Source organism: Falco punctatus (genome assembly GCF_963210335.1).
Source record: "Falco punctatus genome assembly, chromosome: 11".
In the NCBI taxonomy this organism is placed as follows: domain Eukaryota; kingdom Metazoa; phylum Chordata; class Aves; order Falconiformes; family Falconidae; genus Falco; species Falco punctatus.
Window position 1 is genome coordinate 11,289,355 of NC_137591.1, and position 24,709 is coordinate 11,314,063.

The window sequence follows — 24,709 nt, forward strand, 5'->3', positions numbered from 1 at the left end:
GCGCTTGGCCGGGCTCGGGTTTCTGTGCCGCACGCCTCGGGGGGCACCGGCACCCCGCACCGGCGCCGTGTCGCCACGTCCAGCCCCAGCCTCTCCATGGCTCCGGCTGGGCTCAGGCAGCTGCTCTGCTCTTCCCCCAGCACATGCAACGGCCCGGACAAGGCAGCCATGGCTGCTGCAGCCGTGACAGCAGAGCAGCTGGGGGTGGCCCGGGGGGCGCATTTTCCCCGGGGTATTTCAAGATAAAAGCTCACCAGCTTCAACTGCACCACATTACCCCATGCAGTCACACTGCCGGGAATTGCAGGTTTAATGGAGACAGAGGATTAATCTCCTTTTCTTGGGAGTTCCCTCTGCCCACTTACTCCTGATCAGAGAAGTAACTAGAAAAAAAGTTAATTAGGGCCCTGACATTTGCAAGCGGGGAGGGTGTGTGTGTGTGACGAAAAAGTCTCAAAAGTCATACACAGAGTACAGTATTTATTTAAGACATGCAAACGTGCAAGTGGAAATACATGCAACAAAGCCACTTTCCTTGGCAGGATGACTGCTGTTACAATTCTACATAGCACCTTCAAAGTAAAATTGCTTCCCTACTGATTTGCAGTAAGAACTGTATTCAAAGTCACCCGTGCTTGATTTGAAACCAACAGGGATTTAATTTCCCTTAGAAGGAAAGGTCCACTCTAGTAAAAGAATCCTAACTGAGCTGTAATGGCTTTCTCCACTGAGGTGCATTCAGCAGGAATTAGGAAACACTCTCCTGAGGAACAGAAGTTCTTTAAATTTTACATAAGGATTACAAAGAGCAATAAACAGGTTTGTTCCAGTTCAGCTGCATGCTGTGAGGCCCAGGGCAGGAAATACTTGAGGAGGCACCATGCTTGAGATGAACATAGTTTTGCCATAGACCTACTGTAAACGAGGCTATCAAAACGAAAAGAATTCAATTCTTCAATTTTTGCACTATTTGAATACAGAGGATTATTCTTCTAATTCTATGTTTGTTATTGCTACAGGAAAAATAAGTGTTCTTTATCTCACTTAACAGTCAGTTAAGCTTTCTTTATCCAGCAGCAAACAAGGAATCATGCCTATGACCGTCTCTGAATGGCATCCACAGATCTGAAAGAGTTCCTTTGTTTTAACTCTGAGAGGCTTTTAGAAACTCTGCCTTGCCACCCTGTCCGCAGCAAGGCATTTGCGCATTAAACCTATTTTACAGGTAGAGAAAATCAAAATAAAGTGTTAACTTTGCTAAGGCCACAGAAGGTATCACCATCAGAGCACCAGTAGGTACCAACGCCTCATGCCCTTTGTACTTGGATGGCTTAGACAATTCATTATGAGACTGAAACAAAATAAAACAGCTAGAGTTCCAGTCCTCTCAACAGCATATCAGCGTTCAGTAAATTTGTCCCTGCCAGGGAGTAACAAACAGACATGGCAAGTGGGAAGACAGAGGCACAGGAAAGGTAAATTGCTTGCCCAGTTTTACCAGCAGGTCAGTGGTAGAAGAGGAGACAGGACCAGCTCTCCCAAGCATCAACCCCGGCAGCAGTCAAAAACAGGACATTACGTGGTAGGGGCCCTCTGACAGGCCTTTGCTCTTACTGCATAGTCAGGAACTAATTTTGTGACCTTCCAGAACTCAAACTGGTCATCTTTGGTAAAGAGACACCAGGCAACTTTACAGGAAAAACAGGATTTTTTTTTACAAGACTTGCTAAAAAGTTCTCCAAGCTTTTGTGTTAGGACAATCAGAGCTATTGTCAGAGCTGAAACCTATCCATGTGACAAGCAACAGAAAGGATTTGCCTGAAGGCCTGCTCCAGGTTATGCATTTATTCTCCTCAAAGCTACAGACAACTTAAAAGAAAATAGAGAATTCTAAGTCCCGCAAGTACTCTGAGGTGGATAAAAAGCACTGGGCAAGGCTGGTTACTTGGGTTTTAATGAATGGACATAGTGCAACTGTAGCACTTTTCACTTTGTTCCTGTATAAAAAATATCAATTCTGATGTATCAAAGTTGATGCCTGAGCAGTTGTTTAGTCTTAAAATGTTTTCATGTCTTCACCTTTTTTTTTTTTTTTTCCTTCATGGTAATAACTGAAGCTTTCAAAACTGTTTCACAGGCAGTAAACCCAAAATATAGCCCTAGCTTGATAATGACGTGTTTGGAACTTGATTTAGATTCCCCACCTTTTTATCTAATCTCCAAAATATTTGATGCTTCCAGGAGCAAGCTTGCAGTCATTGTAATAAATCCACAAACTTTGACATGGAAGCTACAGTATCTCCAGAAAGGAGGTCAATTAGAAGCAGTACATTGTAAGCAAACCTACTCAGGAAGGAAGGCTTTATTTGGACAGGGTTTTTGACAGATTGTGGCAACAATTATTTTGTGGAAGGGCATGCAGAGGAGCATGTTACTCTAACACCTTATTTTCTAGTAGTTAATAGGGATCATTGAAAGGGTAATGGGGGTGTCCAGCATCTCTTGCTACTAGTTTTCCATTCACCTGCAAAGCAAACAGACTCAAGTCAGGAAGATAAAAATCTGTTTCTTACTCTCCATTTCAAATTCTGCATGGTTTAGATTTCTAAACCTTCACATTCCAAACATCAGGGAGTATCTTCTTCAGCTTAAGCAAGAGCTGTTCCCTCTACTCCAGAGTCCTCTTAGTCTTCTTGAAAGACAAATTTAAAAACTAATTTAAAAAGGAGATAGAATTCTATAGCCTAGAGCTAGAGTCTTTCAAGCTGCTGAGACGTGAAGAATTAGATTAAGAATAGTTAAAAGCCTTTTGCCTTGTAGCTGTTGAGTAAGTGGTGTAACACACACACTTCAAAACACTTTACTGGAGTTGAAGCTTTTTGCCCATGTTTCCATGATAGAGAGTTGCTGGGCTGCCGATTTTACAGATGGATAAGATGAAATACACTGAAGAACTTGTTCAGGGTCATCTACTGAAGCTTAACAGTGTCACTGAACTCCTTCATAGCACTTTTTGTTTAACATTTCCACAGAAGACAAGCTTCTCCAGCCATACAATGGGAATACTGAAACCACTATTCACAGATAAGGAAACAGAGGATCAGGCTGGCAGGAAAACAGACGCAGCCATGCAGAAATCTCAGTGCCTACATCCCACCTCTAAGCATTCAGATGCACAAGTTACACTTCTAGTTGCATTAAGTCCACTGCAACACCCTCAGCTTCTGAGGAGCCGAGATAAAACCTCATTCCTCACCCGTAATGTCTGGAGAAGTTCAGGTGCAGCATTGGTAAAGACATACATACCTCCCTGGGTGACAGACAAGCACAATTCAGCTAAAACCTAATTTAGGCCACTAATGACTAAACAGAAGTTATGTTAAGATAAATAAATGATTTTTATATGCATAAATGACGCTTAAAGATCACTCAAAATGTTACAGGGGCAGAAGGAACCCACAGGGACTTTCAAACCAAGTGTCCACCAGCAAGTCCCTCTTAGCTTCCAGTATAAAACCTGCATTTCAAAGCAACAACTGGAATCCCCAGCAATGAATTGTTTACAGTGACTACTGAAGTGCGAAATTAGTCACTTGAGGGCACCACAGAGCAGAAAACGAAGATGTTAAGGTTTAACATTTGACTGATGCTCAGATTAAAGCTGAAATAAAGCCCTTAACTGAAGGCAATTCTTAAACTGTGGACAAAAGTATCATTGTATTTTCAGGTTTCCTCATATTCTCGAGAGCCAACAACTTCCTTGTGTTTCTAAAATTTATATTCCTCATTTTCCCCCCCAGTTTCTTCCCTCTGCATACTTCACTACACAGAACAGCTCTTCAGGTAAGCATTCTTGTTCACAGCATGCCAAGACAGCAGCTGCCAGAAGCAATGTCTCACACAACTGATTCCAGTCTACCCCAGGAATTTGAGGAAAGTGGGGGAGGTAAAATCAGCAGTGAACACACTGCAAGTCAATGGTAGCTAACTATCAAAAATAGACAGATCATCATGTGTACAACACCATCACCTTCCTCTCCTGGCTTGCTAGTCATTCAAGTTTCACTTAAGTATATTCCCTGGTCAATTACATGTTTCCAAAAGTTTGGATTTCAGGCTGGTGCAAGGCAGTTTCCAACCTCTATTCAGACAATGAACTGTTAACACATAAAGCAACCTAAATTGTATGTAGACAATGTAATAGCCTCTCCTCAGGCTTTACAAAATACAATGTGGAGAAGAGTGGCACAACTGTAAGAACTTGTGGTGACATATCAGTAAAATAAGGCAAGGGGAAATGGTCTCATCAGTTATGATAGGAGCTCTGATACCACTGCCATATCACACTTTGAAATCTAGACACTGTAAGTTAGATTCATAGAGGAGATAGGCATGAAAGGTTAGACAGGAATTTTAATTCACAGTTGATGAAAATTCTTTCCAATAAGCCCAGAAGGGATGGGCAGGAGACAACAGGTTCCACTAGAGATCTTACAGCTACAGAGTCGCATTTTAATTCCCATCATGCTTCTTCCTGTCTCTGTCTGACAATATGGCAGTATCTTTGAAGCCCAGCTGCATCACATTCACCCTTTTTCTAGTTGGATGGGCTAGCACTTTGAACTGTATTTCATCTCTCCTTTGTGAATCACTGTAATCTGATCAGGTCTCCCAAGTAACAAAAGCACATCAATTATCCTCAGCTCATCCAAGCCAGGCTATATTCTAATGTATTTTGCAGTTTCATTAATAAAACAACTTTGTTTGCAGCATGAGTAGCAAAACACTTGAAAGAAACATACTGTCAGCAGCAGGTGTGCTTGTCACTACCACATTCACACAATTCAGCAGCTAAGCTTGCACTTCGGTGTACAGACTCGTGATCCATAAACACAAGGATAATTTTGGTTGCAGCGATGCGGGCGTTTATATTTATGCACGCATTCTGAAGCAACCATAAAGTTAAAAGCATGGTGGCTTTGAAGATCTCCTAAGCCCCAACAGAACAAACAGTGAAAGCTGGAACAAGTATCTACCCTTGATATGAGACAGCCATTCACCACCACACGTTCACAACTTCTGTTTCCTTACTCAGACTAGTCACTGACACACTCTCAAGTAGTCAAAAAACCCTCAATAACAAATCCTGGAGAAATGCTTTCCCCAAAGAAAAAAACTATAGCCAGTAGCCACTGACTATTGAAGAATAATTTACAGGCAGACAAACTCTGAAGAGGCAAGGGTATGCTTGACAGCTTCCGAATTTGCAGAGACACCTACTGTATCTATGCAGTGTACTGTATGACAGAGAAGGGATAAATCACTTCACACTTGTTGTAGCACTGTTGCCACATGTTGGTTGGTGTTGCACCAGGGGCTGGCAACAGCTCTCTGTCAGCTTCCTGTCAGAAGCAGGACAGTAGGAAATGAGGAACACTATGAAGACAGAAGACAAGGCACTGACTTTTTTTTTTTTTTCAGTGAAGGGAAAGGAACATGTCAGCTCCTTTAATATAAGAAAAGAAAGACTAAGAGGATGACTTCAACATTTACAAGGCATTAGCTTCTCTAATAACAGAATCGCATCTGCTGGTACATGAGATGAGGTTTCATGTGGCAGAGTAAACTACTGATACTAAAAGATGCTGCAGCTAATGGATTTGGGAAGAAAAATACAACAGCCTAACCCAAACTCCCTACATTGCAGGAAGGTCATTCCAACAGACTCAGAAAGGAGGGACATCCAGTGGAGGGGACAGATTCCCGTATGCAACTTCCAGGATGGAAGTGGAGAACTAACAGCATCCTGAGTCTTCACTGATCTTAAGTTTATACCATAAATTAGATGAGAATAGTTGGAAAAAGGAGTACTTCTAGAAGAATGCCATGTAGTGTTCTTGCAAGTAAGTAGTTCTGATGAGGGCAGTAAAAGAAAGAAAACTGCAAAAACCCAAAGATGTGGCCACATGCACATAATGAAAACTATTAGAAACATGAGAAATTTACCGTAATCATTGGCACAATGTAACGCCAGTTTTTATTCAGACTTCCAATGTGGCTCATCTCCTCTTCTGTGAGGCTGAAATCAAACACCTGAGAACAAAAACAAGAGGCTTTATTAAATAACCATAGGTTACCATTAGTTTGGCTTCCGGTTATGAAGTTGCAATGAAACCCATTTTATAAAAAACACCAAAACAAAGGTTTAAAGTCTGAGGTGCTCATACTGCATAGCACTCTTCCACAAAGACAAAAAGCAGTGGGACTGTTCCTCCAAGTAAGTGCTGCCTATTCAATCAATATTCTGTTCCCACGTATGTCCAAACCTTGAATAACTGCAGAGATTACTGGAATTTCTTAAGATTTCTATCAGTATACTAGATGGCAGCATTTGGTTTAACAGGAGTAACAGAGAAACAACTCCTAACTTAAAAACAAGTACGTAACCAGCCAACCTGTATGATTAAGGGCTGAAAAAAGATCGCAGGAGGTAATTCAGAGACCTCCCTTCAAGACTATTTCAAACCAGAGTTTTCAAATAATTTCTAAAGAGAACTGTCTCTACCTCAGAGCAGAAGTGAACCACCCTTATTAATTCAGCGTCATTAGAATGGCAGTTTGCTGCAGAAATATTCACCAGCCCTCACTTGCAGGCTAAAGCAACTATTATTCATAAAGAAGAACCACTGAACATAATTAGAAGACTCCCTTGTTCAATAAAATCATATATCAGATGAATTTCAGTAAAGATTTTTCATTTAGACTTCTACAAAGTATGTTCTTTACCTTTTGGTAACAAGACTATGCATGTGCACAGATGTACACTCACACACTTAGTTGCTTAAAACATAACAAGTACATTTTCCAGAAATTTCTACCCTCCCAAGTGTGTGCATACCCTGACGAACAAGTATGAACCAAGTGCCTCAGCCTGTTGCCCTGGAAGTACATTACTCACATGAAAGGGCATTGCTGAAACTTCTTTCCTCCATTTAAACTTACCTGGAGATTCTGCTGAATGCGAGCAGGAGTGACACTCTTGGGAATGGCAACCACTTTACGCTGCACTTGCCATCTGTCAAGAGAAGAGGGATTTTCTGTTTGTGCAGCCCACGAACCACGATATTTATTTCGGTTGAGTAATAATTTGTGGCAACAGAGATGCCACTTATGTTTCTATGTGAAATAAAAATACCCAGAAGAGGGTTGACCCAGCACCGTATTGTGTTAGGACCTAGCATGTCCAAGCTTAAGCAAGACAGTAGCCACTAGACTAATCAATGAGAGCAAGATGTTCGTGCCTTTGAACAAGCAAGCAAGTCTCAGGTGCTTTAAGCTAGAAACCCAAGAAACAGAAGAATTTACTTAAGCATTTTATGCAAGTTCTAACATGACAATCACTGAGAAACTAAAAGAAAACCCAGATCCCTCAAGTGCCTCTCTAGTGGCTTGAGCACAAAATCTTGAACAGGCTCAGCTGGCAGGGTAACCTGCTGCTGCCCAAGATTGTGTCAGTGATATTGACAGATACAAAGCTAAACAAAAAATGAGGACAGAAATCCAGTTTTACTTTACAGGGTGCTGGTCTCATTCTGGATACCACTCAATCATCTTGTTTCCCAGTATCCAATAGCTGGCTTTTGCTGTATGAAAAAAACCCCAGCAAACAGTTCTTCAGTGCAAAGGAGGAAGTCCCTTCCTCAGCCCCACTTCCCAGGAGCCCACCTGAATGCCACAGCAAGCATTCAAGGCTGCAAGGAACTGGCCACACGCCAATTCAAGTAAGTGGCGCTCAGATGTGGCACACTGCTGCCTTAATTGTCCTGCTGCTGTTTCACAGCAGAAAAGGTAGTGAACTGTCCCAGGCATGCATCCAGGCCCTGAACGGACCCCTCTGTTCTAGTCCGTCCACCTGTCCTAAAGCAGGACCAACTCTACCAACTCTGTAAAACAAGCACAAAATGGGGTTTGCTTTTGGCGCTCCCTGTGATTCTAACTCCCTACCATTGCAGAAAAACATGCACTTTAAGTGGATTCCTTCTAGCTTGCGTGTTTTGCTTTATTTAAGGTTGAGCCCCAAATGCCACCCTCTCTCACAGTCATTCTGTACCTGAGGATGATCTGGGCGGGTGACTTGCTGTATTTTTCTGCCAGTTTTTTGATCCCAGGTTCTTCTAAAAGCACAGGCTCATCTGGGTGTTTCCACATGCGATCTGGAGAACCAAGGGGACTGTAGGCAGTGACAACCAGTCCTCGTTTCTGGCAGTGAGCTATCAGCTCGTTCTGAGCTAGGTAAGGATGACATTCTACCTATTAAAATGACCCACAATGAGTGGCTGGAGAACAGGTATCAACACAAAACTCTAAACAAACAGGAAGCCAAAAGCACAGCAGAACCAAACACAACACAGGAGGCCATTCCAGATTCTGGAAAACCTTATGAGGATAAGGTTTAAGTTAAGTAAGTTAACCTTAAGAGCATAATTTACCACCAGGAGAATGAAAAAGTGTCTGGTAGGTTAAGTTTACAGGAAAAGGAGAACAGATTGCCGAAGTTTAGAGTGTTGGATTTTCCCTATGTACCAAACGGATCATCCAACGACCAAGGAAGCTCTCTACAGAGAGGATTCAAGTTACTCCCTCACAACCGTTCTTTCTTATAGACTAAACTGTTCCTCACAGGGAAGATGAACTCTTCTACAGACCTGTTCAACTAAGCAGGTATAAATGGCCACAAAAAATGGCTACAGGCCTCCTCCCCAATAAACTGATCTGCCTGCAGAGACTGCTTCTATGTCCCTATGCCTGCAGACCTGGCCATATTTTTCCCTGTACATAAAAAGCTGCACCCTTTGTGCTAAACACATAGCATTGGTTTGCAAATTCTTCAGTCTTGTGGACAAACAGGCAAGGTATTCATCCTCTCCTTTATTCATCTTACCTGCAGCACAGCTGGTTTGACAGTAGCCACACTTAGTATGTCATCAATCTGACGACTGTTGAAGTTTGACAGCCCAATGGCTTTCACAAGACCTTTTTCTACCAGCTTCTCCATAGCCTTCCAGGTATCCTTGTAATCAGTGTAATCATAACGCATTGTGTTATCAGGATTCTTTGGGAAGAGATTGTCCCCTCGTCTACAGCATCGAAGGTAAAAATGTAAGTACATATACCACATTATTTATATTATGTTAGTTCAGTAAAATAAACCTTTCTCAAAGTATTCTTAAAAGCTTATACGTAGTTTGCAGGATAGAATACAAACAGAATTTTTCCGTTGAATTCCATTTTGCTGACTTAACCTATAAGAAATTATTTCACATACAGTCTTTCCTATGTAAACTTGTTATACAGCACTTTGAACTACTTACCTATACGGTATGACTACATAGAACTGATAAGCCGCTGTATACACAGCAGCAGCTTTTTGCCAACTTGGATCCTAGCAAAACAGCTGATTTAGAGAGCAGAAACTCAGAGGGCAGCTTTGGTTTTCCAATTTGTTTTTGAGAGAGGACTGATATTCTTCATAGCCTGTCTGGAGCTGCTACCAAAGGGATCTTGATTTAAGAGCTGTCTAGGAGAGACTGTACTCAAAGTACGCTGGCCTTCCCGCTCCCTCTGAATTCTGTAACCGTGTCAGTACTCAATACAAGCACAGATTCTCACAGAAGTCTTAACATGAACGTGCTGCTGATAGGTTGGGCGTGTTTCCAGTTTGTCATACCAACCCATTAAAAAACAGAGTTTAAAAAGAACCCCAAAACACACACAAAGAACGTGGTTATGCCAGGTGACACTACCACACTGCCAAAGGGCTATGACTGGCGTCTGAGCAGTCCATGCTTGGAGGGGTACAAGCAATTCCACTGGAAGAGTGCAGCTTCGTAACCACTGCAGGACTCTGCAAGCTCAGGTCTCAGGGACTGCCTTACATTGCTCTAGCTAAGCAGTGACCAGTGTGAGAGATGGCAGCAGCTGGGGACAAGGGGAGATGGTTCTTATTCATGTCATTGATAAATCTAGAATCAAAAGTAACTGAAAGCTTTATGAGCTCCCAACTCAGAAAAGCAGCCTCCTATGTTGAGTGGTATACCATGTAAGATTAATTTTCAAGACCTAAAGGCACTGTGATTTTCATCCAGAAGTCTATTTTAATTTCTGTGTAAGTAACATGTTTGCTCAGCTTCCCAATATAACAGGCATTATAGATAACCATGCATGAAAACCATTGAAGTAGAGCTAATGCAAAACTGGAGAGTGAACAGTTTCCAATGAGAAAACATGAAACTGCTTTATTAGAATGTCAGTTTTGTCAATAGTTTCCACAACATCAGGCAAATTCAAATATTAGTAATATCTCAATATACATCATTATGTGTTATGTGTTATTAAAGCAATGTTTAACGGGTTTTTTTCAATCAACTGGAAAACAAACCTGTTTCACAACAGGGGGAATTTTTAACAGTGCTTCCTCCAAACCAGCTCTAGTTGAAAACACTTTCTCATTCTGTTATGCTGAGGAATACGTTTATGCTTTGAGCATCTGTCCTCTTACTGTTAGTGTTGTATGCTTTGTGAAATTCAGTTCATATGACTAAAAGGGGAAAAAAAAACATTCTCAGATTAGCCGAACAGACAGAAGCTCCTTAAACTAACAGGGTTTCCCCTGTTGAGTGAAGTCTCCATGCAAACATCTGGTCAGGAGATTTATTCCCCACCTGCCTTTTCACTGATTGTAGGGATGGGAGGGGGGCAGAACGACTGCTTCCACATCTACAAGAAAATAAAGCAAAGAACTCTGCTTCTAATGGGGTTGTAGGACAAGCACATTTAGCACTTAACTGGAAACTTTCTCAGTATGTATTTCCTCAAATTGTAGAATTACTGCAACTAAAGTGTCATAAGTCATTTTCATTTCTGCCTTATACAGGTGCCACCATGATACTGACTGTGCTCAACCACTCCAGTACAGTTGAAAACCATTGTGAAATGTGTTTGTCTTCTTTACAAAGCACTTAATTCTCATTTTACAGATAAGTAAAACTAGGCACAAAGCAGTTTCAGTATTTCCTCAAGGTTACCATATTGGTCAATGGCACAAGCAAGAACAGCTGCCACACTTCCCCAACCCCTAGAGGAAGACAATAGACTCTTTTAAACTTCTAATACATTTTAAACGCAACAAAGATTTTACCTCACAGCAAGCCAAATTTTCTGCTAGTATAAGATAGCAAGCTTCAATATGGAAACTGGTGCCATAAAGCTTCATTACTTTTTCCAGTTAGGCTACTTTCAGTTACCTAACTCTGGCACCCATGCCAAACTGTCAGAAGTTTAGTGATCCTAATCCCATTACCTAGATGTGCTCACTATTAAAAAAAATTAAGCAATTGCTTAAAGATTTTAAATGAAGACTTAATACTTACATTTCCAGCCTCATCGCTGCTAAATAATGAGAACAATTATCCCTTTTCTACTTACAATACTTCTACACAAAAACAGTTTTGTCTCTTCTACTGTGTGTTTACAGACATGCTACAAATCTAACTAAACAAATTCCCACCCAACTGAAATTCAAAGAAGAATTAAATTTGAACAATTGTTTCTATGAATGAATGGACCAAATATGACCAAGTGTACAGGCTATGGGTAGAAAAGAGCGTCTATATGACAGTCCATAGGACTACACTATATTAGCCACGCTGAAAAACATCTTGCAGGCAGTATACACAGGAAAATATTCACAGCTCAGCAAGAAGGTCCTCAGGATATAAGACCAGCCGCTTATGTAAAACTGTGGTCTCTGCATTCTGTGCCCTTTCCATGTAGAACTTACTCAAAGGCATGAGGCCAGTGCATGAGGTACAGGTCCAGGTAATCCAGTTTCAAATCTCCAAGTGTTTTCCTTACTGCTGGCTCTACATCTTCTGGGTGGTGCTTAGTATTCCACAGCTTTGATGTTACAAACAGGTCCTCCCTTTTAACAACCTTTAAGAAAGGGAGGAGAGCATAATTTACTGGAACAAGTTCAGAAAGAGAATTGCAGCAATTTCCCAACTAGCCTTAAAACAAAGAGAACAATTTAAGTTTGGGTTTTTTTTTTTAATAAAAAAGGTTAACACATAGAACCTAAAATGTAAACCTTTCAAAAATATACCAGATGGAGAAAAGCAAGAGAAATACACACACTGGAAAGTCCTAAAATACACCAAATACTTAGCAATTTATTAGAAGTTCTGAAAAACAAAACAATCCTCTTCATGCACACAAGCTTTTCCAAATTTTCCAATGCAAGGGTTAAAGCCACTCCTAAGTGTGATGTGGCCAAAAGAAAGATTACTTCGTTTATTCATATGTAAATTTTGTATTTTCTGTTTAACAGTTCACATAATCTAGGCGCAACCAGCTAACTTACTACATTCATCACATGTTATAAACCAAGAATGCTTCTCATGGAAAGAGCGTGGGAAAACAAACAGAAGAAGTTTCCCCAAACCTCTGCACTTGAGTTTCTAGGTTCTGGAAAGAATGCACTAGGAACTGAGTGCCCTGTACCCTGTATTGGAAGAGTAAGACCCAGAAATTAAACAGAAAGTCGGTTAACTAGAAAGCATAAAATGCAAAAGGGAGATCATACTTGGCAAACTGAAGCACAGAACACCATCAGAGGGCACTTCTCACTGTCTTACAAGTGACCAGATTGCACTCAAGTCTGCATTTTACAGAAGCTGGAATGATTAATTCCTCAGTTTCTCTCCTCCAATCATTCTGTTATTTTTGTGTTTCATATATGGCTGTTGTGTTCAAAGAGAAAGGTGTTTTAAAAGTTCTACTTTGAAGTTAGCTAGCTGACATGAACTGAATAAGAGTCCTATGCTTCCCTCTATTAGTGACCATATCTCGTAGGAAGGAATCCCTGGGGCAAGCTGAAAACAGCCTCTCTCAAGCTAATCACATAACCAAGAGATTGCCCCAAAGCCAAGGCAAGAGCAGCAGGAAAGTAAGAACTTTCTTTCCATGGGCTCCGAGGATGTACAGGTAATCCTTCCGGCCCCTTGGGCCAACAAGAGCAAGGGGATGAATTTAAGATTCCACCTCGGGTCATCCATAAGAATGCCTGTCACATTACATAATATTTAGGCCATGGATCCTCAGGTGCAGGTCCTTGAGTCACACTTACCAAGCCTTCAAACGTAATCACGGTTTAAAAAAAAAAAAGAAAAAAGGAAAACAGGTATGTATTTACTCACTCATATTGTATCTATAACCAAAAAACCCACAGTCACTGAAGTTGCTGTGGCTACCCATGATTGCACGCTATTCTAGACTGGCAAACTAGAGTAACTCTTCATATAAATCATGGCAAATATTTTAAATTTTAACCACTGATTCTGGGAACCTCCAATTTTTGAACACCCAGATCGGATACTTTGCAAGGGGAAAGGTTAGGCAGAGAAATTAAAAAAACAAAAAAAAACAGAAAAAAAAAAAGCACCCAGCATTTCCTGTAGCTTCCATGCAAATAATCCTGACAATCTTTTCTCCTCCTGACAGCCAGTATGGATACATGAGGAGAGACAGCCCTCTTTCATGCCATAGGAAAAGCCACAAATGTTAACTTTGCAGTCTACTTTCAGGTCACAGTTGTACATTTTGATACAACAATACAGCTGGGTGATTCTTGTGTTTTTACCTTGTTGGGCCCAAAGCATTCCTGGAAAGCCTCACCGATCTCCCCTTCATTGCTGTAAGCTGCTGCGCAATCTATGTGGCGATAACCCACACTTAGGGCGTATTTCACTGCTTCTTTCACCTGTAACCAAAAGCAGATTACCCAATGCCATCAGTGAAAAGGGACCTATCACTGGGGAAAAAAATATTTAAAATGTTAGGGACCTAGTGAGGAATACCCACGAAGTACAGAGCTATGTAAGGTCACGAGACTCAGAGCAGGATATGGTCCTCTGTGGCACAGCCTCTAGGAGTGAAGACCTAATTGCTAGCAGATGCTCCAAGAGTAACAAGAAAACAGACTGTGCACACAGGTCAAGCATGCAAGAACTCACTAGACAGAACAGGGATTCATTCTTAACTACAGTTGTTACCCTTCTTAAATATAAAATGAGCTTTAAGAAACAGTATTCAAATAAATCCTAGCTTAGGAAGACAAACTTTCAGTAATTACAAACAAATCACTGTCAGTCAAACCTGGAAGATACTTCTCTCCCAGTACAGGAAGAGCCTGGTTTCTAACTCCAGAATTGCCAGAGCTTGAGTTTCGTTCAATTGCTCACACTTAATTTCCAAGATAATGCTGGTTTATGGCACATTTTTCCTTCATGCCTCATTCCCACTGATTGCACGACAATGAAAGTCACTATACTGCTGAATATTGACCCATGGGCTGCGGGGAATCTCCTGATGATGCTCACAACTTGGCATTTTGCTTTCCACATTGCTGACATGGAAGGTGTTGCCAACAGCAATACATCCCTTGCTCCATGTGCATCAGAATGGTTGAGAACCAAGGCATGATACTTTGAATCTGGTTCTCCTTTTGAAAGCTCCAGTGAAGCACAAGCGCAAAACATTTCCACATGTGGGCCTCAGCAAAACTAGAAACCGAAGATGGAAACACAGAATGGCATCTTTTCGAGGGTTCATAAATAGATTTTGAATAAAGATTGTTAATAACAGATTGTGCAAGAACCAAGAATTACTACAGATTCCAATGTAGTCATCATCTGCTGTTAGGCTGATGTGCATTAAGTAAGATCTATTTCATTTAACTTCCAATGGACAGTAAGCACACGTTCTCTGTTACATCTACCCATGTGAAGTGCTACAGTAAAAGTACAGCTTACCTTTACAGGGATTTCTATACATTACCCTTCACTGACTTGTCTCTCAAGACGGTGGGAGATAGTCAATTACTCTGTGTGTAAGGCTTGATGCAATAGGGTCCTAATGTATTTATAGAGATTACATCTCTCATCAAGAGATTTAAAAACGTGTCCACAAAAGCTGGGGAGAGTTTGATTTCTTTCAACTTAAGCAAAGTACTAGCATTTTCCATTTTAAAGCTGACATTAATTAACAACAATTAAAGACATATACAGTTCTGCTTTCAGATACTACAGAAAGACAAGGGGGAAACCAAATGTAGAAAAGATCTCTCTTCTACTAGTGGATTTGATTTGTTTTTCTTGTCAAGAACTGCAGAGTAAAGGCAGACACAGGATATTCTGACTGCATTCTTTGGCATTTTGACAGGAAAACCAGAATGTAGACCAGTTTTCCTTAGCCAGAATCACAAAGCACTTACATTACAGCACTGAAGTAAGCTCTTCCTTTCTCTAGCAGGATGGTATTTAACAGTCCTTGTTTCACCTTGACAAAGACATTCCACAGAAGGTCACTACAAAGTCAAGGTCATGGTAATTCTGAAATTACTTGAGACATATTAAAAGCTTTTAAGACTCAATATCCACCCTCCAAAAAGGCGAAGAGTTGTGGAGCTGAAGCAGAAATGAGAGGAAAAAAAGCAGTGTTCTTTGTCTGTACTAATCCTCCATTTCCTCTATCAGGATAATAATTTATTTTAATGCACACAGGCACAAAATTTGCCATAAAATGAAAGTAGGCACCACTTGCAGAAAACTAGGGATAAGGCACTCCAAACACATCTCTGCAAAGCAATACACAGGAGGCTGTATTTCCATATCAGTGCGTTTTGATAAATTTCTAGCACTGAAAAACTGTAACTGGTCATTTAAATAAAGTTTGGATTTGGGCAAAACCTGTATCTGTGTAAACTACTCTCAGCTCACTCAGACATTCCAATGTGAACTGAGAGTTCCTGTTCCACTCAAAAGGCAAAGGATCACGAGATAATGTGCAAAAAAAGCATTTCTGGAGGGGAAAAGAATTAATATGTAAATTTAAGAAGAGTACTTTGTTTTAACAGAAAGTTTTGTATTTTTGAGATTATATTCAGTCAGGTACATGTATTTCCTGGGGGGCAGAGGACAAAAAGAGAGAGAGAGAGAGAGAGAGAGAAAGGAAGAGAGGAAGAGAACAAAAGCAGTTGGAGATTCATATGCATATGGACGTGTTACAATAGCCAAAGGAGCCGTCAAACTTTCTATATGTTCTTTAGTTTAGCCTATCAATACTGCTATGGAAGGAGCCTTTAGAGTTCAGGTTTGCATTAGGCAAGTTGAGTCACACAGCTTAAGTGTGACTCCCCAACCTAGCATCATATAACTGTAGAAAGTAGGTCTGAAAGGATCTTGAGACATCATGTAGTCTATCTTCATACCCCACAGCAGGGCCAACTAAGCCTAAACCACTCCAACACACATTTGCCAAAACCATTCTTGTAAGTGACAGGCAGTCTATTCCAATGCTTAGGTATCTTTATGTTCAAAGCCTTTTAGATGTCTAACCAAGATGGCCCTGATGCCACCTTGGTGATGTCCTCACGGACATGAAATCCATAGCTCCCTTCCCCTTTATGAGGGCTTTTTGCACATTTGGAAAGCAGCAGCATACCTCTTCTCAAACCTCTCTTGACCATGTACCTGTAAGCGCTTCCATCTTTCATGGCAACTCACCTTCCCTAAACCCTGCATCACTGTTGCTGCTGTCTCCTCAGCTGGTTCATGCTTTTCTTGAAGTGGTTTGCACCAAAACAGACATAATATTGCAACTGAAGCCTTACTCTCCTTCATTGTATAGCAAAGTCCTAGGACCTACACTCCTGTTTATACATCCTAGCAAGGGACCTGGCCTTCCTACCCACCCTCTTTTGTTTTTGAAGATGGAGGAACACAATATTGCTAACAGTCAGTAGCAGATTCAGAAGCAGAATCTGTAAGTCCCAATTCATTACAATATCCATTACTAGATTTCTAGTTCTTCAAATTGTCCATCACAAGGTGAAAAACTAAAAAACCCTCTTGAACTCTGTGTTGCTTGGAAATATAATGTGACTAGGGAGCCTCTTCTGCACAGCCTCGTGTCATTATGAAGAGGCTTCTCACTCTAACAGTTCCAGTCAATAATACTTGGAAAGAAAAGGCTCCAACAGCCTCCCCTGCTTCCTGCAAAGTTGTCACGTTCTAGCAGTCCAAGTACGTTTGCTGACAGGAAGTAGGGGGAAAAAAACCAACAGATCATCAGTCCACATGATACTCTTGATGCAATATGACCAGACCATAAATGTTGCTCTATCACAGTTTGTACATACTGTACAAAAACTGGCTGAAAAGGAACTCGGACCACCACATAATTAATGCCAATTTAAGAGCTGATGTTCCTTAAATAGAAGTTTTGCCTCCTGTCCATCAGACGTTGAATTCAAGTCCCTTCGCATATACCAGCATAGTAAATTTTTGTGCACGTAACCAGGATTCCCTATATTGCCTAACAAACTTTTCCAGGAACCAAGAAGTCTCCTCCATAGCTGCAATTCTGTCACAAGACACCCAGTTTGACTGGTTTTCTGAGGTATGCATTTCCTCTTCAGCTTTCTTGAAGTTTCACACAGAAATACAACTTTCCTAAGCCTCTCTTCCCCACAGAATCAGCCTCTGCCACAGCAGGTCAGACTGCTCATCAGGTGGGGATCAATCCTCCAGGTTGAAAGCATGGACCACTTGAAAGAAGAGAACAAAGCATTAAAGGATTACAGATAATCAAACTCCAGTATTAAAAAATCAAGCTACTAATATTCTTGATGTTCTTGTCTGAATGGACTTCTCTTTGAACTCGTTTCATGTTGCCAGTTCATAAGCTTCTGTACTGTGTTCCCTTCTGTTCAATAGCCCACCACCATGTTCCTATGGTAACGTGCAAACCAAATTTCTCTTCTAGCATTTGATCACTTAAGACAGACAACATCCAATTATTTTATAGCATCTAAACCCTACAGTCTTCCAATAATTCCCCTCCTCAATTCCTACTGTCTAGAAAACTAGGGCTGCAATGACGCCTTCGCATTCGACTGCCAAGATCTGCCTACAAAGTCAAGACTCATTTAGCATCAGGAATAGTAACAGCAATAATAAAGAAATTACTCAAGAGTTAAGTCAAGACTGTAAAGCAGCTCAGCGAGGAAAATAATTACAATCTACAAAATATTCACCTGAAATAATTTAAAAGCCATCCACTCTTGCTTCTAATGCAGCCCTTGCACAAAAGAGCGTTCAATAAATAGCCTCTATGTGGGAAACAGCTAGATTAAATATAAGCAATGATAATTCTTCTGCTCCTCTAGGTTTTTGGCCCTTAGTTTTTAATTCATAATTACAGTTACTCTCCCTGAATGACATCATGTCCTTTAAAGGCTAAATCATTTGGACACTCTGCCAAATTGCTGCTATGCTTCTGAATTTTCAAGCCATAAACAGGAATTTTTGTATTCCATAGAAGTATCAGCAACTTCTGTAACTCTGGCCATTTTCACTGCAGTTTCTAGGTTTTTTCTTCAGTATATTCCAGGAATAAGTCTTTGAAGACAGTAGGTATTCCAAAGAAGTGATGCCCAATGACTTCCATGGGATCCCAGAGAAGATGGCTGCATCCCATGTGGGGTTCAGCTGCTAGAAGTGCTGCTGACTATGCCAAAATCCATCTGAATTAGGTTTAAACTATGCAGAAGCAGGATTTTTCCTGGTTCTTTTATAAGACCACACTTTCCTCAGAACAGTCAGTGCACAAAATAATGCACTCCTATTTTGCTTAATTTCAGGCATTTGTTTTAGATAATGTACATTTAACTGCTTTGGGTGTGCAGAAATTCATCCATTAAGCCCCTGCATGTCAATAAGCTTAATTCAGCTATCAGCTGATGTTTGAAGTGACAGAGCTGAACATCCACCCTTGTCCTCATTTACGAGGTTGACTGAGCTCTCTCACCAACTCAGGTTCCACATTAGCACAGCTCCTATTCCCAACAGATCCACTGTCCCGACAGCTGTTTGGACAGGAAGACCAACAATAAAATGGTTCTGAATAGATTTCATTTTTATAGCTTGTTTCCCACATATTCCTCTGCACGGGAGAATAGCACAACATCTTGAGACAGGTTTTAACTTTCCCTCTCAGTCTTGGGCACAACGCCATCTGACATCCTCCAAAAATCATCATGAAGCTAACACAAGTGTAGTGGCAAGAGACGCAACATTTACTGCGCAGACATGCAAAGGTACACATAATGCAAAAGGCATTATAAACAACAATAGCAACTAAGAATTCCACCAAGTGATGGACATTGCCTTTCACAGCAAGTATGTGCGATCTCTTCCCCCAAGAATTTTTCTTTTAAATAAATGAAACAGAAAAGACAGACAAGGGGGAGAAGTATTATACTAAGCAAGCAGTCCATAGCATGCAAACATTCCCACAGACAGTTTCTAGTAACACACAGAATCATCTCCCAGTGTGGTGTTTGCCAACTCATTGCATTTAGAAGCACAGCGAATGTCTAATGACACATTAGTCTTCTTAGTCTAAAAGCAGAATGACCCAAGCAGGTTCTTTGTTTTCTTGCTGACTGCTGGAACAGGACTTATTACAAGAACAACTAGAGCTCTTGCCTGCCAAAATAATGCTTTCAGCTGAGTCATCACCCCAATCCAGAGGGATGTCTGGTCAAACTGGGAGCCTGAGGATTTACTAGTGGAAGAGTCAGGCACCGTAACATAGGTACAGCATTCTCCCTGTCTCACCCTCCTCATTGGTCTCTTTCTAGCTCCATCTCCCAGGGCACCACTGCCTGAGGCCTGGGTTAACAAGTATTAAGGGATCTGCTGGTGCTGCTTTTGTGCCTTGAAGTCTTAGTCATGGAAATACATACATACATTCCACTGACTTCAATGGATGTAAGACTAAAATCACGCAAGTGAAGAATCCAGGCCTCAGATCCAGCTTCTTCAAAAAAAGTGCACAAAACACAAACACTAGCTGAGAGCACAATATTATTTTGTTCTTTGCTTACTTGGCCATGGTCACTTTTCCAAGTTCCCAGTCCTATGAGAGGCATCTTCTGCCCAGTGTGGAGTGCAATGAAGTTGCATGCTGCAGACATTTTTGCCTAAAGAAGAACAAGAACAAAGCGAGTTTTGCAGCAATTCAGTAAGTTGCAACAATTTACCTTTTCTATGCAAAACCAAGTATGTAAGATCACAGAGGTCCTCGTCATGCTAGAATAAAGATGAGGTAGGCTCTTCACAGTTTTTACCCGTATAAGAGATTAATAGCTACCCTGGAGACACTAGAAAAGAAGCCCATTTTCTCCTCTTCCTTCTAATTCTCTTTTCTCCTTTACAATGCACAGGTTTAAGATTTCTCGGAGTTAGCAAGTACAAAAAGAAGCATCCTGCAATAACATATTATTAAAAGAGAAGCTCAAATGAAAACATTGTGGTGTTTTCTTTTCAATCAGCAGTATGCATTGATGAGGCAGAAGGGAGTAAGAGATGTTTGTCCTCCCTCAGTGTACAGTAATTGCATAGGACTGCTACACTAAGTTTTTCTCTTTTACCAGCTAGCTCAGGAACCAAGCTCTAATTACTGCTGCAGCTGGGGATAAACACACTTTGTCAGAAACAGCTGGTGCAGGTTAAAGTTTGAAGACCTGATACAGGCAGGGTTTTGATTAGGAGTGAATGGTAAAAGCATTTATGAAGGCATAGCTCAGAAAAAAACCCAAAAAATAAAAACATAATACTGCAAAGACCACTGCTGGAAGATCCATCCCATCTTTTTATGCTAGATACATGCTCTGTCACCCTTGAATCCCAATTTTCACCAACTCAGAGCTGAACCACAGCTCATTATCAAGGCTGTCTGGCACTGTGAAGAAAATCAGAAACATTTTGGCTTCCTGTGCAACAAGCAAAACTGTTTATGAATTGTTGTAATTCATATATTGCCTGCAACAGGCAAATGCTACCCAATTAGAAGGCTACTTTTATTTTTTTTTTCCAAACACTAAAAAAACCCCTCTCTGATGTGAGGTCAGTTCTAGCAGAGGACAAAATTGAGGCACCTTCAAAGGTGGACACTAGGAAATAACACCTCAGTACGCAGATCAAGTAAAAGTGGTATGTATATAATTTTTTATCACTCTGACATAGAACTAGAAATAGCTGTGTGCAAAGTGATGCATGCAGTAGGTCCTTACGTATTTGTGTGTTTTGAATCCCAAAATAACTTCGTCTTCCTGCTCTTTTCTGTCTCCCTGCTCATTCAAAAAAGGGACATCTTCCTTTTAAAGAGCTGAAAGATTCCTTGTTCCCATGCTGTCAAAAACTGCATGTGGACTCTGATAGAAATTCAAAACTAAGAGCTCAACTCTTGCATAAGATGCATTTCAAGTGCAAACAAAATGCAACAGCTAGCATTGCTATTATAGAACATGTCATACACCTGATTTCACATAAATTCACAGTAGTGTTCTTCCATTACTAAAGGGAGAATGAAAAAACATTATGTAAAGTCAATTGTCACTTTGAGCCTGTGCTTCCCTCTCATGCTTTAGCACTGTGATATCTGAGCATTTTCCCTGTGAAATTCAACAGAACAGAAGTCCAGCAGGATCTTCCACTACCTGTTGCTGGCTTTATAGCTGCTGCAAACAGCAACCTCCTCACAGTAGCAGATTTTTATCAAAAAGGAAGGTTTTCTAGTGTGTTCCAACATCCTCACAATCTATCTCAGAAACTGCACTCAGGATGAGCCCCAAAGCTGGCTAGCTGATTTCAGCAGAAGCTGAGGAAGTTACTTCCCAAGTTCAGCTGTGTCCAAACTCATTAATGTTATTTGTTTTAAAAAAAAAAAAAAAACAAAACTAAGGGTGGAAGCATGCAGTGTTGACTGAATGGCTGACTATGTAGGAGGAATGGATGTTTTCAAAGCAGAGCATTCACACAGCACACTATCCCAGAACAGCTCTGTCCTTTCCATGTTACCATTTTCATCAGATAATTAAGTCCCAGCTGATAGATGTATTCACACAGAAAGTTTATATTTTTAATTTCTTGCTTATCTTCTCAAGCCATATTTTTGTAGATTTACAGCAGACACCAAACAGCATACTTGCTGTACAGAGAGACCTAATAGAATAGCTGGAGCAATCCTGACCTGAAGGTCATTGTACACCAAGGAGTTGGTGATCCACATAGTCAATCTGAGTAAGTGCAGGGTTGTCTTGTGCTGTGTTTTGTGTACAGCATGGCCTTCAGGCCTGTGTTGTCAGGGTCACAGCCCATGGCTGCAGGATAAGCTCAGCAGCTAGTTGTAACAGGGAAGTCTGCAGGTAGCCCACACTTGGTACCTACGATTACACCACCTACATGTGTCCTTGCCTCCATCAGAAAAACCAGTAAGTTCTCATGTGAACACCCTTTCTGTCTGACAGTAGAAAGGATGAATAGGGTTGTTTTCTTGTAAAAGAATCCCTAATAGCTCAAGTGACCAAAACAGGGTAACCCCTTTTCTGGACTGGGTCTACACAGCATGATGCACATGAATCAGCTGTTGAACAGGAGGGCTGTTCAGGGTCCCACCAGCTGAAGGGATGTAAGATTATCAACATTATCCCCTTTCTTTATAGGATTACTTCTAACAAATAGCATTTGAGATTATAATTTAGAGAGCCTAAGTGTCTTTGTTACCAGGATTGTAATGGACCAGCACCTCTCGGTGCAAAACAGCAGTTAAACACAAACTAACAGCTCTGGATTTGCTCTGTGATGTATTAAGTCCAGGTATTGGTGCTGAAAGCAATCACTGGTGAGCCAAACTGTGGGTTTAAGTCTATTTTTTGGGGTACAGGAGTCAAAGAAAGCAAAATGACAATGCTAACAGTTTTCTATTCCAAGTTTGCATTGCAATTTTGTAGCCAGTTATAGGCAAGTGGGTGCTTTTAACCTGCATTTAGTAGCCCAAATAAAGGCATCTTCTTACATCATGCAATACAACTAAAGACTTAAGGGCTTTTGATTCACATTGGCCTATAACACAAATAAGTGAGCAACTGTATGCTTCACACAACTATGTTACACAATCGTTTTAAATACAACAGTACAGCTCAAAAGACAAGGTACATGTTTAACCAATAACTAGCATCAGCACATTTTCTAAGAACCTTCTATGCTTCATGTAACACTTGCATATTAAAGTTGCAGAGAGCAAAAGTACAAACTCTAGGAGAACAAAAACATGCCAGAATTAAGAAACACTGGAAGAAAATACACTAACACTTCCCTCTCAAATTCTTCCCCTAAAAGGGAGATATAAGAGAACTACAGTATCTACTAGCTACCATTATTGGGTTCGCTAAAAAGCTAGAAGCCTTTTTTTTTAGGAGGGCAAAGACAAAAATAAACACAGAAATAAACTAATTCTGGACAAGTACGATGTAGGTTTGGCTTAACAATACCCACCTATTGCCACATTCATATAAAAGAGCTAAAACGCAGAGTAATTCAAGTGTAGGGTAAGCAGTCTGGCCAGGAGAATGTGCGTTAATAACCAGAGAAGCATAAACTGCACCTGCACATCAGCCCACAGATACAACTAGTTTTTAATCCAAAGCAAGGAGCCCTTCATCAGCCAAGCACACATAAATATGCGTTAAATTAATTCGCATAGTATGCAAATATCGAAAATACAGACGTCCCTGCTGTTGAATCTTGTACTACCCTGCAAATGGGAGCTAACCCTCCACATTTTGTCTCCCCAAAGGCACCCCACAGCGCAGCAGCGCGCCCACCTCCCCCTTATCGGGCGGCCCAGGCAGGGTCCTCCCCGCGGCGGGCGGAGATACGGTGCCCTCCGTCACACTCACCCGCACAGCGCCCGGCCCGCACCGCCCGCACGCCGCCTGCCTTCGGCCAGCGCTTCCGCTTCCGGCCGCCCGGGGCTCGGCGGCGGGCGCCTGGCCGTGCTGAGCAGCCGTGACCTGGCTGAGACATGCGGGGCGGCGCCTCCCGAGACAAACCCAGCGGAACCACAGCAGCGAGCACCCCCGTGGGGCTGGGCAGGCGGCCGCGGTACGGCTGTGCGGTGGGGCTGCAGCGCGGCCCCAGCGCCGTGCGGGGCGGCTGTGCCCCCGGTACCGGCCGTGCCCCGCGTACCTTTTGCTCTGGGTTCTGTTCCCATCGGGAAATGCAGGCAGGCCAGGCGCGCCCGCTTGCAGCCCAGTGCCTGCGCCACGGGGGGAAGCTACAAAACTAACGGAACGGATAAAGATTACGTGAAGTGTACGCGTTTACATATGTCTCCCTATCTGCTATTTGTCTTGGCCTCTTCGAGCAGTTTTTATTGGTGGGAAGAGAGAAATTCCACCGGGTTTTTTTGCAGCCCTAAATAACAGGAATCCAGGGAAAGTGCAAGGCCAGTTACACTCATGTACACTGCAGCTGTTGCGCTAAAAGGTGCGTGAAGAGAAAGCAGGGGCACTCCCCGAGAAGGCTGAGGCTCCTTTTGTTGCAGGTGCACAAGAATGTGTTTCCTTGTTTGTGCAAGATTGAAGGTAAGATTAAAGCGGGCTGACTTCAGCGGAGTGCTTACTTCTGGGTAGGTACAATATTGTCAGAGAGTCAAAGATAAAACCTCTAACAGCAGCAGACTCTGGCCCTGTAACTGAAAGAAAGACCTAATCTTAGACACAATGAAACACACCCGGTTTGACTTT

General features: G+C 41.5%; 2 protein-coding genes across 3 annotated transcripts in view; one reads left to right on the plus strand and one right to left on the minus strand.

The window, feature by feature from the left end:
* IPP (intracisternal A particle-promoted polypeptide) overlaps nt 1-24,709 on the plus strand; it is a 106,133-nt gene that overhangs the window by 75,078 nt on the left and 6,346 nt on the right. The window lies entirely within an intron of this gene.
* Nucleotides 464-24,002, minus strand: AKR1A1 (aldo-keto reductase family 1 member A1). 2 transcript variants are annotated; one of them, XM_080406106.1, is made up of 9 exons: nt 23,877-24,002; nt 20,006-20,101; nt 13,697-13,816; nt 11,840-11,991; nt 8,942-9,137; nt 8,111-8,310; nt 7,003-7,075; nt 6,007-6,093; nt 464-2,524 (listed from the first exon to the last, which is right to left on the minus strand). In XM_080406106.1, exons 1-9 carry the CDS (start codon nt 23,985-23,987, stop codon nt 2,459-2,461), a joined length of 1,101 nt encoding a protein of 366 aa, XP_080262232.1. In that variant the 5' UTR covers nt 23,988-24,002; the 3' UTR covers nt 464-2,458. The 2 variants fall into 2 exon arrangements, with proteins under 2 accessions (XP_080262232.1, XP_080262233.1); XM_080406107.1 differs by having other exon boundaries at nt 23,861-23,990.

Bases quoted from the DNA above. Each gene is read 5' to 3' on its own strand.
- AKR1A1 (XM_080406106.1), bottom strand. From the start codon at position 23,987: ATGTCTCAGCCAGGTCACGGCTGCTCAGCACGGCCAGGCGCCCGCCGC. The intron at 13,817-20,005 runs GTAAGCAAAGAA...TTTTGGTTACAG, and splicing joins GGAAAAGTGACCATGGCCAA to GTGAAAGAAGCAGTGAAATA. The intron at 9,138-11,839 runs GTAAGTTCTACA...TCGATGCTGTAG, and splicing joins CACTGGCCTCATGCCTTTGA to ACGAGGGGACAATCTCTTCC.